The sequence below is a fragment of the Leucopleurus acutus genome, assembly GCF_964270905.1.
Source record: "Leucopleurus acutus genome assembly, chromosome: 12".
In the NCBI taxonomy this organism is placed as follows: Eukaryota; Metazoa; Chordata; class Mammalia; order Artiodactyla; family Delphinidae; genus Leucopleurus; species Leucopleurus acutus.
The window spans coordinates 64,886,392-64,900,658 of NC_139154.1; the positions used below are offsets into that span (position 1 = coordinate 64,886,392).

At 50.1% G+C, this 14,267-nt stretch overlaps 1 protein-coding gene across 2 annotated transcripts in view; it reads left to right on the top strand.

Annotated features, from left to right (window-relative positions):
* PRKCE (protein kinase C epsilon) overlaps positions 1 to 14,267 on the top strand; it is a 507,953-nt gene that overhangs the window by 467,687 nt on the left and 25,999 nt on the right. For both annotated transcript variants that reach the window (XM_082851881.1, XM_082851882.1), the window contains exons 12-13: positions 5,238 to 5,376; positions 11,099 to 11,287. In XM_082851881.1, coding sequence (XP_082708007.1) covers positions 5,238 to 5,376; positions 11,099 to 11,287 — 328 coding nt within the window. The remainder of the gene's footprint in view (positions 1 to 5,237; positions 5,377 to 11,098; positions 11,288 to 14,267) is intronic.

Below are 14,267 nucleotides of genomic sequence, written 5' to 3' on the forward strand. Positions count from 1 at the left end.
CCACGCCCAGCTCCAAAGAAGGCTTTGAATTCTAGTTTATAGCTGCATCACTATGTGCATGGCTTAAAAGAAACCAACATTCTCTCACTAAGGAGAAAGTGAGAATGAATATTGGGACAACCGGCAGGCTGCCATGAAATATAACAAAAGTGTACTACAAGATCTACAGGAGAGAACTTTAAAATGCTCCTATAGGACAGAGGCAAGATTTGAACAAATGGAAAAACAAACAGTGTTATTGAATAGGAAGACTCAACATCATAGAAAGATCAATTCTCCTTGAGTTAATTTATAACTTTAAACACGTTTCCAATAAAAAACATCACTAGGAATTTTTTTTTAACTAGACAGATGATTCTAAAGTTTGTATGGAAAAATAAATATGCAAGAGTAGCCAGGAAATTTTGAAAAAGAAGAAGAAGGGGACCAGTCCTGCTGGCTATTGAAACATATTTTAAACCTACAATAATTTAAAAAGTATGGTACAGACCAATGTTATAGAGTGAAGGGTACAGAAATAAATCCAAATATATATGGACATTTAATACCAGTATTTATTAAAGGTGGTATTTCAATCAATGAGGAAAAGATGAAGTATTTAACATATTGGATTGGGGCAGCTTACTAGAAGTCTAGAAACAAAGTTGGATCTATACTTCACACCTTTTATCAGGACAAATTCCAATTATATCAAAGACTTAACGTTTATAAAATGAAAGCCTAAAGGTACTAGTGAGAAACCTTGGGAGAATGCTTTTATAACTTTGAAATGGGTAAAACAAAGACTTTCAAATGAAAACATAAACTCCAAAAGCCGTAAAATTAAACATCAATTCAGTTACATCAAAAGAAATAAGATTGGCCTGGCAGAAACCAGCATAAGCAATGTCAGAAGTCAGAGAGTAAGCTGAGACAAGTATTTGCAATTCTTAGCCCACACAAAGGTTGTTTCCTAATATAGAAAGAACTCCTAACAATCAATAAAAATCAAACACCACCAAAGGAAAATAGGTAACAGTTCACAGAAAAAAAAAATACAGATCACTTTTAAATATAGGAAAAAATGCCCAAACTTAACAGAGAAACCTAGGGATATACTGAAATACTATTTTTACCTATCAGACTACCAGACACTTGGTAACACACCATGGTAGCAAGCAGGGACTATCATATATGCTTATGGAGATGTAAACTGTTCAACCTCTAAGGAGGGCAGTTTGACAACATTCATCAAAATCCACATTTTTTACTATTTGACTCAGAAATTTCTAGGATATGTGTACAATTACTTTCATATATGCACAAGATGTCATTATGTACAAACTTAGTCACAGCAGCACTATTTATAATAGCACAATATTAGAAGCATCTTAAATGGCCCCCCCAAAATACGGTGGAGTATCATACAGCCATAAAAATGAATTAGGAGAGTCTTCATGTGTCGAGACAGAAAGATCTCCAATATAGCCAATATATAAGTAGAAAATATAAGGTATGAATGAGTGCACATAACAAGCTCCCGTTCAGTTAAACGGGAGGAAATGAATGTGTATTCACATTTTCTTTTTTACGTATCAAGTGTGACCAAGAGGATACACAAGAGGGGAAAGGGGTGTCTGGGGAACAGAGGCAGGAGGGAGAATATTTCCTGTAGGTCCTTTACACTTCGGACTTTATGAACACATGAATGTATTACCTATTGAAAAAGATTGAATAAAACGATTAATAGATCAACTTAATAAATAAAGGCTAGTTACATTGGCTCATAGGGAAAGGGATGTTGCTGTATTTGTTTCCATTATTTAAAAAAAGAAAAAAGAAAAACACCCTACTCCTTAAAAAGATGTCCCAGTCCTCAGAAGTGCCCTGGCCTTGTATTTGGGGACTGAGTAGAGAGGGATTGACGTCTAGGCAGGAGGCCCTCTTTGCAAAGCTGTCGGTCCACGAGTTTGACAGCTACCTACTGTGTGCGCGACCATGACCCAAGTGCCAGGGGAACTTTCTCTCAAAAAGAAAAGTCCAGTCACCCTGCCCTGCAGGCTGGGCTTCAGAGCAGGCAAGGCTGGGAAATGATTGTTCCCGACCCTGCTTCCCAGGGAGGCTTAGGGACCCCTAGGGAAGAGACAACACTAAAAGCCAAGAGGTAGAGAAATCTTAGGGCAGGGATGGGAGCTAGAAAGGCAGGGGTCTTGGCACAGCAGTGCTGGTAGGAGAAGGGGAGGGAAATCATGAGGGGACCACCGCCCTCAGCCAGCTGTGCCGCTAGCAGAACTTCGGGGATACCACCTTCTTTCTGCAGGCTCCATCCCCTCTCCCTTGCAGGGAAGGGCATTCTCTCTCCTCTCTCATGCTCCACCTGAGCAGGCATGGCCCTGGGCTTCCCTGAGCGCTCCCATCCCCTGAAACCCCACTCAGGAACTCACTTAGAGCCCGGGACAAGACAAATTTGGTCTCTGTGGTATGAGTATTTTTCTTTTTAAAATGAAACTGAGACGCCCAGAGAAATAAAGTTCCAGTAGCAGCCTTCCTGGCCCCCAGGGGTCTTTCAAGCTGTGCTAATCTTTCCTGTTACAAAAGGAAAGGAACATAAATCACTAACTCTTCCTTGGGACTTGGATTCCCATGGGGAGTTGGAGTTTAGATAAATACAGGCAGTGGAGGGGGACTCCAAGGAAGATGTCAGGCATCATCGACAGGACAGTGGGAAGAAATGCTTTGGCCTGGGGCCTCCCTTCGCCACAGCAGAGGGGCAGCTGCTGCAAAACATGCTCGGCCCTGGTGGCCGCCCTGGGCCTTCAGCAGGAGTGACTTCTCTCTCCAGGGAGCAGAGGGGCAGGGAGCCCAGGGATGGTGTGCACCTGGGCCAGGGCAGGCAGAGAAGAGCAGGAGGTGGGGAGAAACTAGGTGGTCCACCTTCTCTTGCTCTGAGTAGGAGCCCCCCCGAGCAGAAGGAAAGGCTGAGCCTGATGGGCCGGAAACACTGAGTCGCAATTTTCAGCACAAGGGCAAGGTTCGGGTTGGCTCAGAATCTTCTGAAATCTATTCCATTCGTACAAATGAGAACGAGTCCTTCCTATGACATAACAAAGGCTTTAAAAGAGAGTGCTTGAGCGATGGCATGCGGGGTCCTTTATATTTTGGGGGTTGGTGACTGGCACTGAAAGTCATCCACCACTGAGAAGGCAGGAAGGTAGGGGAGTGTAGTACACGGAGGCAGCGATGCCAGCCTTCAGAGCCAGGGACCTGAGCTCAGGTCACAGTCCCACCAGCGCCCTGCCACCTTACGGAGGTCACTTGCCCTCTTCCAGTCTCCCTGTGCTTGTTTCTGACACCGTCGCGCAGAGTGTGCTCTTCCTCGCTCTCAGGGTTGTTCAGAATACGAATGTGGTTTGTAGACTACCAGGTGCTTTCCGCAGGTTGTGGTTACTATTAGCGTGGGTGTTGCCATGGTGATCATGGTGGGCAAGGGTAGGTCTTGGAAGGGCAACTCTATAGACTGGAGAGCGTGTAAGGGGCCCTAACTCAGCAGGGCCGTGGATCAGCCTCTCAGCCACTCAAACGTTTGCAGGAAACCCGGCTCCCTCTCAGTTTCCTCGTGAAGGAGGCGGGTGTTAGGGTATCAAAGACCGGCTACTTTCACGCACCTCATCACAGTAACCCTTCACGCCAGCACATGGGGTTACAGACCAGCAAGGTGACTGCACCAGGACCACACACCCCAGTAGTGATTGCAACCCAGGCCGCCTGCACCCGAGTCATGCTCCCCTCACTGCTCCCCTCCCCCAGCCAGAGCGGAGCCTTGACCACACACGGTGGCCAGGGTAGGGACTCGGGGAGCCCTGGTCCCAAGGGCTCGGGCGCACTCTTCTTTCTGTAGCCCGCAAGCATTTGCTTAGAGCAGCACATTTTATGTGCTTTCTCTTTTCTCAAGAAGTCCCAGCTGTATGAGGAAATGGGGCCACGGGTGCAAGACAGGCTGGCCTTAGAGTGTTTCCTGCCCCACCTTTGCACTCGGGCCTGGATTCCTGACGGTGGCCGGAGTTCAAGTCCAGACGCCAGCAGGCTTGTGAGAAAGGCCCCTCTTGCTCTGTGTGCCGGGGAGTCGGCCTTCTTTGCAAGGCCCCCGCACCCCAGAGTGACTGCTGAGAGAGACCCAGGGTGAGGACCTCCATCTAGATCTTTATATGGGACAGGTCTGGAATTTGCAGACTTGCTAGGGGAATTCTTATCCAGAACCCTAGATTCTATACGAGATCTTAGGGGAAACCCAAACTGTAAAATAGGCCATATGGAAGCTGCACTGGCTGAGGCCTGAGAACCACCCAGCCCTATGGGACCTGGTTATTGCAACCAATGGGCCTTCCTTCCTGCACCCAGACCCTTCCCCTGCTTGGCCTTCTTGCCCCTAAGAGACTGATCTTGCAAATGCGTCGTGCGCGCTTGTGCAGGCTGGGGCTTCAGTTACCCTCGGCCCCTCAGCATGAATTTCAGACCCCCCCCTTCCTGGCGTTCTGGGCTCTTCGGGTTTGGTTTCAACATGTCTGCCTTGCCTCACCATTTACTGGGACTCAGTTCTCTGGTCTCTTCACTGCCTTTTGCATGTACTGTGATGGCCTTCCCCTCCCTCCCACCTTTTCTCTTCATGCTCTGTCCAAACCTTACCACCTAGCCAAGCTTCTCTTGAGAGTCAGTTTCCTGGGAGCCCTCCCTGCCTGCGCCAGCCATCAATGGTCTCCCTCCCCCGCTGCCCCCAGAACACAGCAGCTCACATAGTCCGTGTCCTGTAAAGCAGCACCTGGTTCTTATGTGGTTCAATGTGCTTCATTGGTGCCAATGGGTGTCAGTCTTGTCCCACCACCTGATCCCCATGGTTAACTGATAAAGGGAGGGGCCTAAGTTCCTTCTTTCTCTCTTATCAAGATCTGAATAATATGAATTTCAGCATGCAGTAAGGCTTCCGTAAGTGCCTGCCGGCTTCTTTAAACCAAAGCAGTGTGGAGACATTCCTGAGGTTACAGAAGCTCCTCCCTCAGGCTGCAATGAATGGGGGGCACTTTGGGGGGTTGGCCATTGTGGGCAGGAGCCCTGGACTGGGGTTGGTTGTTGGCAGATCAAGCCTCGTTGAAGACTTTCCTTTCTGTAGCAGATTTCCCTGAGATGTGCATACCTCTCCACCTCAGAAAGGTCATATTGGGATGAGTGAAGCATTAACCATGTGGTTCTGGCCCATCTTACAGGGATTTGAAACTGGACAACATCCTTCTGGATGCAGAAGGTCATTGCAAGCTGGCCGACTTCGGAATGTGCAAGGAAGGGATTCTGAACGGTGTGACGACCACCACGTTCTGCGGGACTCCTGACTACATCGCTCCCGAGGTAGGACCACGGACAAAGGGCCGCCTCCGCCTGTTGCCAGGGCTGAGGCCTGAGTCCATCCCCATAGGCCAGGGTCATCCAGCGGTGCTGGGGAAGGCTCTGGAAAACCAGAATGGATTCCGGGGAGGAGGGAGAAAAGGCAAGGTAAAAGGCCTGCCGATTTCTGCATAAGGAAGTGGTGGTGATGGGGAGATGATGGTGAACTGAGAGTAGCAGGCCATTCCCCAAAGCTGGCCAGACCCTCCCTGAGCATCCTCTCACCCCAGTCCAGAACTACCAGCGAAACTAGGACCAGGAGATGTTTGTTGACTTGTATGATTGCTTTCATTTTTTTAATAACCAGAATAAAGGAGAGCCATTGATAAAGGCAGTGATTAGCTTTATCAGCTATAATTGGCCTACAGTGAAACCAAGAAGTAGTTGCCATTTCTAGTGCAGCAGTGATTCCGCATAGCGGGCACACAGGATTGAGCCAGAAGACGAGAGCGCCTGGGCCTCATTTTAATAGAGATCAGAGATGTTCGTGGTGAGCCTCGCCAATAGGTTGCCTTTCATGGGAGTTGCTTGGGTGTTTTGTTCATCGTAAAGTGTTTGTTTGCCTTCAGTTTCTGCGGGTCAGTCTTGCCTAGACTGAGAGATATCTAGTGTGGTATGATTCAGATTTAAGACACAGTCTGTCATAAATACTTAATAAAAATGGTCCTGAGTGTTCTGACACGTGTGAGATGAGAAGGAAGTACCAATCCCCTTTAAGCATTGTCCATGGTGGGTAGGGGTTAGCACGGCCAGATTTCATTTCCTTCCAGTGGGCATTGTTTGAGCACCTGCGAGACACAAAGCCATGTGGGGATGAAGAATTGACTAAGACCCTGGTGGCTCTCCTAAAATGACTTTGTGTCTAAAGAGAGTGACGGATAAGTAAACAATGAATTAAGCAGAATAAATAGGTACACAACACAAGACGGTAACCTCAGGGATCGGGGGGGGTTTCTTAGAGCACCTGGTGGATGAATTGAGTTGTAGAGAATCAGCAGGATTTCCTTTGGTGGTATGAAGTGGGGAGCATTCCTAAAAACAGCAGGAAGGACTGGAGTGGGCGTGGGGCAGGCAAGGAGGCTCAGTATTCCTGGGCTCTGAATCCTTTAAGGCAGGGCTATGTTTCTAATCTGGGTACTCGCAAGCTCCAGCACACTAGTCAGTCTCTTAGTAATGGTTTGTTGAATGAATAAAGGAATGAGAACTTGTGATACTCCAACATGAGCAAAGACCAGGGGATGAGAACATTCTTGGCCATTTTTAGAAAGGAAGATAGTGTGGCTAGAAGAGAGGATTTCTTAGTGCTCTTAATGAACAAGATTAAGAAAAAGGACCAAGGAAAGTGGCCTTTATTCTGTAGGATCTGTGGACCCACTTAGGGTTTCCCAGCAGAAGGAGGGTCATCATCAGACCTGTCCCAGAAAGAAGACAGGCAACAGCAGTGTAGATCAGAAGCCAGAGGGTCAGGGAAGGACGGTTGAGAGTCTTTCCACAGCCCAGACAAGACACGGGGAGGCCTGAGGAGGGTCATAGAGTAAGGATGGTAATAGGTAAATCCTCACTGGAACCTCCATCTTCTAAAAGATCTGAAGAATAGAGATTTCAGTCTGTCTCTACTAGTATGTTCTCTTAGCAGGGACACTAGGAATGTAACCTCCAAGGAGAAATCATCGCAAGCAGGAGCTCTCGATTGAGACGTGCTTTTTCTACCGCCTTCCTCGTTCACTCTTTATCATCAGAATGCTTGGTCCTAGGCCCTCTGAATTGATGCCAGAGTCAAAGGGGTGGCAGCCCAGTGTACTAGTCAAGGACCCGGCCCAAGAGAAACATTCACTTTATGATGAACGGAACACCCACACAGCTTTCACAAAAGGCAACCCATCGGTGAACTCGCGATGAATAACTCCGGCCTCTGTTCAGAGTGGGCCCCAGACACTCTTCCTTCCCGCTCCACACTTGTGCCAACGCTGCAGCATCGCCACTCCACGCGAAGTGAAATCCCTGGTCTTACTGTAGGCAAATTACAGCTGATAAGGGCATCGCTACCTTTATCGAAGGGTCATCGGGAAGATTAAATGAAATCACGCCGCTAAAGCATTCAGCACAGGGCCTGGCCCACGGGAAGTGCTGGGTCAGTGGTGTCTCCGTCACAGTCACCGTGGTCGTTGGGTTGTGCGGTGCGGTGGGGAAAGCACGGTCCTGAGAGCTGAGATTCCAGGCCCGACTTAACCACTAATGCCGCATGTGAGCCTGACCAAGTGGCAAAACGTTTTTGACCCTCAGGTTCCTCATCTTTCAAATGGGAAAATAATTCCTGCCCTACCCACCTCATCAAGCTATTTTGAGAATCTAATGAGATTAGAGCATGGAAATGCTTCAGAAAGCATAAGCCTGTATTCAAATAGGAGGGGTTGTGAGACACCTGGCTAACCCCGGAACCAGAGACGCGTTCTGAGGCATTAGCTCTGCCCTGGGGCTGTTCCTCCCACGGCGTGCCCTTGGCTGACCTCCATGGCAGCCCCTCTCCTTTCTCCATGCCCAGCCCCCGCTCCCCGTCAAATGGCGGCCAGCCCTGGGTAGCGCCTGGCGTCATCAGGCCCAGTGCCCGCTCTTCTACCCCAGCTCTGACCCATCAAGGGGCTGGCTGCTGCACCAGGTGCCCTCCCATGGCATGTGAAGCCTTGCCCTTCTCACCAGCTCCATCCGTGACAAGGCGATTAGGAAACAGATAATTAGGGCCAAGCCTAAGGGGAATTTTAGAAAAGATGCCACCCAAAATAGGAAGGCTCTGGAGGGGCCTGAGGAAGGGTGGGCAGGGCTGCTCTGTGGTTTCCCCAGCGCCATCCTGTCTGAGCACACGCAGGGCCACCTGGAGGCCACCTCCCCACCACACCGAGGAGGCACAGAACCCAGCTTCCTTAGCACCAAGGCCCTCAGAGCCCAGGAGAGAAGGGGGCATGCCCAGGAAGATACACACGGTGGGCACACCTGGCAGCCAGTCTCCCTGAGTGTTGGAACTGGGCTGGTCACAGGGGTAGGTTCAGAAAAATATAGAGCCCCCACCCTCTGGTGGCTTATGGATGCCCTGGGGAGACAGCTGACCATGAAAAAAGTAGCTCAGCTGCTGGTAGTATGTGGAAAGTGCCTGGCAGATCTTAGGGCAAGGGTCTTGGGGTGTCAGAGGAGAGGAGAAAAGCTGGAGAAATCCGGGAAAGCCTTCTGGAGGAGACCTTGAAGGTGGTACCACGGTGAGCCAGGCTGGGCCGCTGGGTCTTTCAAGGTTGAGGGAGTCTTGGGCTTTGGCTTTCCCTTTGCCTTTGGAACAGAGCAGAGTTACTGGCTCCTCAGTGGAGCCTGTAGCTCTGACCTTACAGATACCCTGTGCTGACCACTGGGCTGAGACCAAAGGCCCTAACCAAGCGGCTTTACCAGCCCCAAATAATTTAAAGTTGGCTGCATTTGCTCACATTCCTTCTCATTCTAAATTCTGAGGAGTCCTAAAATGTGCATGTTTTTACTGTTTTCAGAATGCTTCTGCCCATCTTTTGATTTAATCCCAAGCAATCTACAACCTCTGGAAGGGCATTTTGAGTAGACCCCAGACAGTCTAGATACTTGGGTTCAGCCTCCTCTTCCATCTTAGAACCTGAGAACTGAGCTGGAGCCTTGTTCTGTAACGAGTTACCTGAGAAGTTACCTGCCTGGGGTGTCCTGCAAGCTGGAATGGCCTTTGCCTACTTGGGGGGGAGTCCTCAAAATACACCCCCTTTGGGTACCTGCACTCCAGCCGTGCTTCTCCACAGCCTTCACCTTTTGGAGTTCTTTATAGAATGACAGCGCTGAGAGCGGCCAGAGATGTCCTCCCGCCCACCCGCCTGTCTCTGGGCAGTACCACGCCTGGTCTTGCTCTGACTGAGCATTATTTCTGCTCTGAGCCAAACACACATCAGTGACCTGCTACATTCTATATAAACGTGGAGACCAAACCTTATAGAAGAAAAACTGGATTTGGTACCACCTTGTAATTATATAGAGCTTTGGAGTTTGCAGTAGGTTTTCAAAATCTTCCACCTTGATTAATCTTGTGAGGTTAAGCTGAGAATCTGAGCCTCATCTGATACATGAGGAAGTCAAGTGACTGGCTTGAGATCACCCAGAAATCTAATGCCAGACTTGGAGTGAAACTGGATGCAACCTGGTTGATCTTCCATCTCCTCCGGCACATGGCCAGTGCTGAAGAAAACTTGGGATGGGGCAGTTACTTGCTTTTCAAAAAGTTCTGCAGCTTCTTGACTCAGAGTAGAATTCCTCTTGTGCACTGACATTCTGATTCTGTTTGTAAAACTGCAGTCCTTACACACCGTTCTGCAGGAAGCCCATGGTGTTGAGTATTCAGCATCCTGTCATACGTGCATGTAACCTAAGTGACTTTGACTCCACACACTTGGTCAGAGAGAGAAAAGAGAGGCAGAGAACGTAGATAAGAAAAATGGCCACCATCAAAGATAAAATGCACCAGACAACCAAGGAGAGGATTTGATTTGAGATCTTGGAATAGGGAGAATGTTTATGGAACACCTCAAATAAAAAGAAGCGGGTCTGGGGCTTCCCTGGTGGCGCAGTGGTTGAGAGTCCGCCTGCCGATGCAGGGGACACGCGTTCGTGCCCCGGTCCGGGAAGATCCCACATGCCGCGGAGCGGCTGGGCCCGTGAGCCATGGCCGCTGAGCCTGCGCGTCCGGAGCCTGTGCTCCGCAGCGGGAGAGGCCGCAACAGTGAGAGGCCCGCGTACTGCAAAAAAAAAAAAAACAAAAGAAGAAGAAGAAGAAGGGGGTCTGGGGCGTTATAGAGGCAAGAAAACAAGGATTCATCAAGGAGCTGTAGGAAAGTCATGGGTCTTTTCTCAGAATATGCAAGAGCACAGTGGTCCTGTATGATTAGAACACAAATGGGTGGGGAGACTTATTAACTCTAGTTTCTTTTCCAAGAGCACAGGCCTCCTTAAATTCAGCATTGTCACCATTTAAAGAGGACTAAGATTCCGCTCACCGTTCCACTCAGTGAGCCGTGCCCTGGGCTGAGCATGCAATGGGAGACCCAAATTTGCTGCACGCACTCACTCACCCCAATTTTAGTGTCAAAAATGTGCACAGCTTTTTTTTTTTTTTTTTTTTTTTGTCGGTACGCGGGCGTCTCACCGTTGTGGCCTCTCCCGTTGCGGAGCACAGGCTCCAGATGCGCAGGCTCAGCGGCCATGGATCACGGGCCCAGCCGCTCCGCGGCATGTGGGATCCTCCCAGACCGGGGCACGAACCCTCGTCCCCTGCATCGGCAGGCAGACTCTCAACCACTGCGCCACCAGGGAAGCCCTGTGCACAGCTTTTTACATGGCCCTCAGTTCAAGTCAGGAACTTCATCTGGTGCTCAGGCAAAGAAGCAGTCTGCTCCCCCTGGAAGACAGACTGTGGGTATTGGTTTTTGAAAGCTGGCCCCCAACATGGTGCCTCCCAAACTCAATTTTCACTCAACTTGCTGATTTAGAACCTAATTTTATGTAAGGCAGCTCCGCCCTACAAAGGAGCAAGCTGGAAATAGAGACGCGCGTCTTCCCACGAGCGCTGGTGGCGCAGGTGTAGCCACGGAGGGCAGCTTTCGGTGGACCCTGACGTTGCCCGTCTCCCAAACAGATCCTGCAGGAGTTGGAGTATGGCCCCTCGGTGGACTGGTGGGCCCTGGGGGTGCTGATGTACGAGATGATGGCTGGTCAGCCCCCCTTCGAGGCCGACAACGAGGATGATCTGTTTGAGTCCATCCTCCATGACGACGTGCTCTACCCGGTCTGGCTCAGCAAGGAGGCCGTCAGCATCCTGAAAGCTGTGAGTCACTGGCCCTCACCCACCTTCTGTTCCCCTGGCTTTCCCACCTCTCTCTCTCCCCGCCCACTCCTCCTTTCTCTCTCTCTCTCTCTCTCTCTCTCTCTCTCTCTCTCTCTCTCTCTCTGTCCCACCTCTGCTCACTGCTGAACAGAAGGGGCGGAGAGCAGTCACTGCTGGGAGCTCAGGCCCACTGCACCCGCTCCTGCCAGAAATGGGGTCTGGGACAAATTACTGTTGTTGTGGGAAAGGGACACCATGTCTGTGTTTCCCGAGGAAGGCTCCATGCACCTGGGTCCTCCAGTGCTGTAGAGGGGTCAGAGCCAACCCCTGCTCCACTGGGGTCACCCCTGCGGCTTGCACTCTGGGGGCTGGACCCTCCTTCCTTACCTGCACCCATGGCCTGTCTTCCTCCGGGGCCTGCAGTGGGGGAGGGAAGGGAGGCATTGCGCACCTGTGTCCGCGACAGCATCGCTGATCAAAAACGATGCGTCCACTCAAGATCCCTGTGGCCACGCTGGATCCAGATGTAATAGAGAGACTGCCCCCCCACCCCCCGCCAGCAAATAGTCCCTCACAGGTGACAGTGCTTAGTACGTGCTCAGCATACCCGTTGCTGCATTGTAAGACACTTGTACTGTGGCAAGTAAGTGAAGTTACCTGTCCCCCTTGGAATGCTGGGGGAGCTGAGGTGCACGGAAGGTAAGCAGACCAGCTTACCTGGGAACGGTCACCCCGCTGGACTGAGGCCATGACAGCCCAGGAATCTTGACTTCCGGTCCTGGCTCCTTTCGCCCATCAGAATGCCCCACAGTTCAGAGTTGGCGTGCCTCAGTCACGGAATTTGCCACATCCAGATACCCGCTCTACCGTGATTTAGTTTTGTTTTTTCAATCGAGTCCCCAAATCTACCTAATTATATGTATTTTATAAAGAAATGTTATATAGCTATCATAAATGGAAAGAGTATCACTTGTCATAATTAATTAACATAGATTATCCCATGAAAATGGTAAAAATGACCTAAAATCATTTCGCAGGCATCTGGCAGGGGACATGTATCATGTTTTGGAAAGTGCCACAGCGGAACATGTTGCTTCTTTCTGCAGTTCATTTTTGCCTTCCTCTTCCCTTCTTTCCCTCACCTCATTTCTTTCCTCCCTTCTGCATCTCTTTCTCTTTCCCTCCCTCCCTCCCTCCCATTCACTGATTCAACGAACGACCGTTTGTTGAGTGTTTCCGGCGTGCGGGGCATTGTGCTAGATGTGAGTAAGCACTGGTGAGTGTAACAGCCGTCATCCCTGCCTTGTGGAGATTGTGGTCTAGCAGGAGAAGGTGGGCAATAAATAAAAAACACATCCACGTGTGGTCACAATTGGGATAAGAGCAGTGAAGGAAGCAAACGGAGTCTGCTCATTCACTCAGTCATTTATTCAACACGTATTTATTGGGCATCTAGGATGTGCCAGACGCTATACCAGGTGCTGGCTAAGGAGAAACCTGCAGCACCTGAGGCGGCCAGAACACCCCCAGCAGAGCTGGTCACTCACCCTGGGCCCTGAACACCAGCCTGACGCATTTCCCTGTGAGCCCCCTGCTGGCACCCGAGGTGGGCCCTTTCATTATGGATGACCTAGAGCAGTGGTCTTCAGCTAGGGGTGATTGTGTCCCCCATCATCCCCCAGAGACATCTGGCAACGTCTGGAGATGGTTTTAGTTGTTACAACGTGGAGGGGAGGGGTGCTATTGGCATCTAGGAGGTAAAGCCCAGGGGTGCTGCTAAACTTCCTGTACTGCACAGGACAGCCCCCAAACAGAGAAGTGTCCAGTCCAAAATGTCATTAGCATAGAGATTCAGAAGAGGTCACGCCTGTGTCAGCTGGTTGGTGAGGGTGCAGTCTCTGGGAAAAGAGAAGAGCCTGTGGCTCGGGGTCAGCTTCCCGAGACGCTAAAACCTGTATGTTTATCCGTAGCCCTGATACTTCCCCTCCCAGAAGTGGGAGGACAGGAAGAGCCGAGGGAGCAAGGAGAAGTCTTCTACTCCCTTGGCCTTGGAACACTTCACTTCCTCACATTGTCATCTGATTCTAGGGCCAGGCCAGGTTTTCCATGACTCTGGCCACTGATCTGTGTCTCTGAGGGCTGCTGCCTACACACAGAACTCTCCAGAAGGCCATTTGCACCAGAGAGTTATGCAGTGCACAACCTGTGCAACAGTAATGGCATTCCTGCTGCCTCCCTTCCTCAGCACTGTGCCCTGAGGCCCAGGCTTCAACCCGCTGCTCACTCATCTCAGAGTACTGAGTGCACAGTGGGAGCCAGGCACTGAGCCAGATGCTGGGAAGATAGAACTGATTCCTATATCATAGAGCTCACCAAGGAGAAGAGATGTTTAGACAAATTATAATTTAAATAAATGAGTAGCATGGTGTCTTAGATGTCCACAGAGTGAATCTGGGGAGGCTTCACAGAGGAGGCAGCATTTTGACTATTTCTTAGAGGATAGTTAGAGGCTAGAGAGGGGCCTTGGACCAGGCAAGTAAAGGATGCAGTAGGCGAGCAAGAGAGACTGGCTACAGACTGAGTAGTTTGTGTGTGCCAAACTAAGGGGTATGGACTTTATCCTGTGGGCGATAGGAATCAGGGGTGGGTAAGCAGGGGTGACCTCTGCCAGCTGTTCGATTAGAAGGATGAAGTGTGTTGGCACCATTCCTAACTCCTCACTCTCTCGTCCGTGGCTCCCCTGCCTTTCAGGGGTGCCAGGCAGGAGGCAGGAGGAGGCTCCTACTGCCCAGGAGAACCTCCCTTGCTGATGAAGCCTAAAATGCTGTCATTATAGATTTATCCCTTTGGATTATAATTTGTCCTCTTAGGTTCCTTTGTTTAAATCTAAACTTTCAGCCTTCACCCCATGAAATATAATACTCAGTCTCTGACACACATGCACACACACACCCCTACCTTTATTCTGGGTGGCTATCAG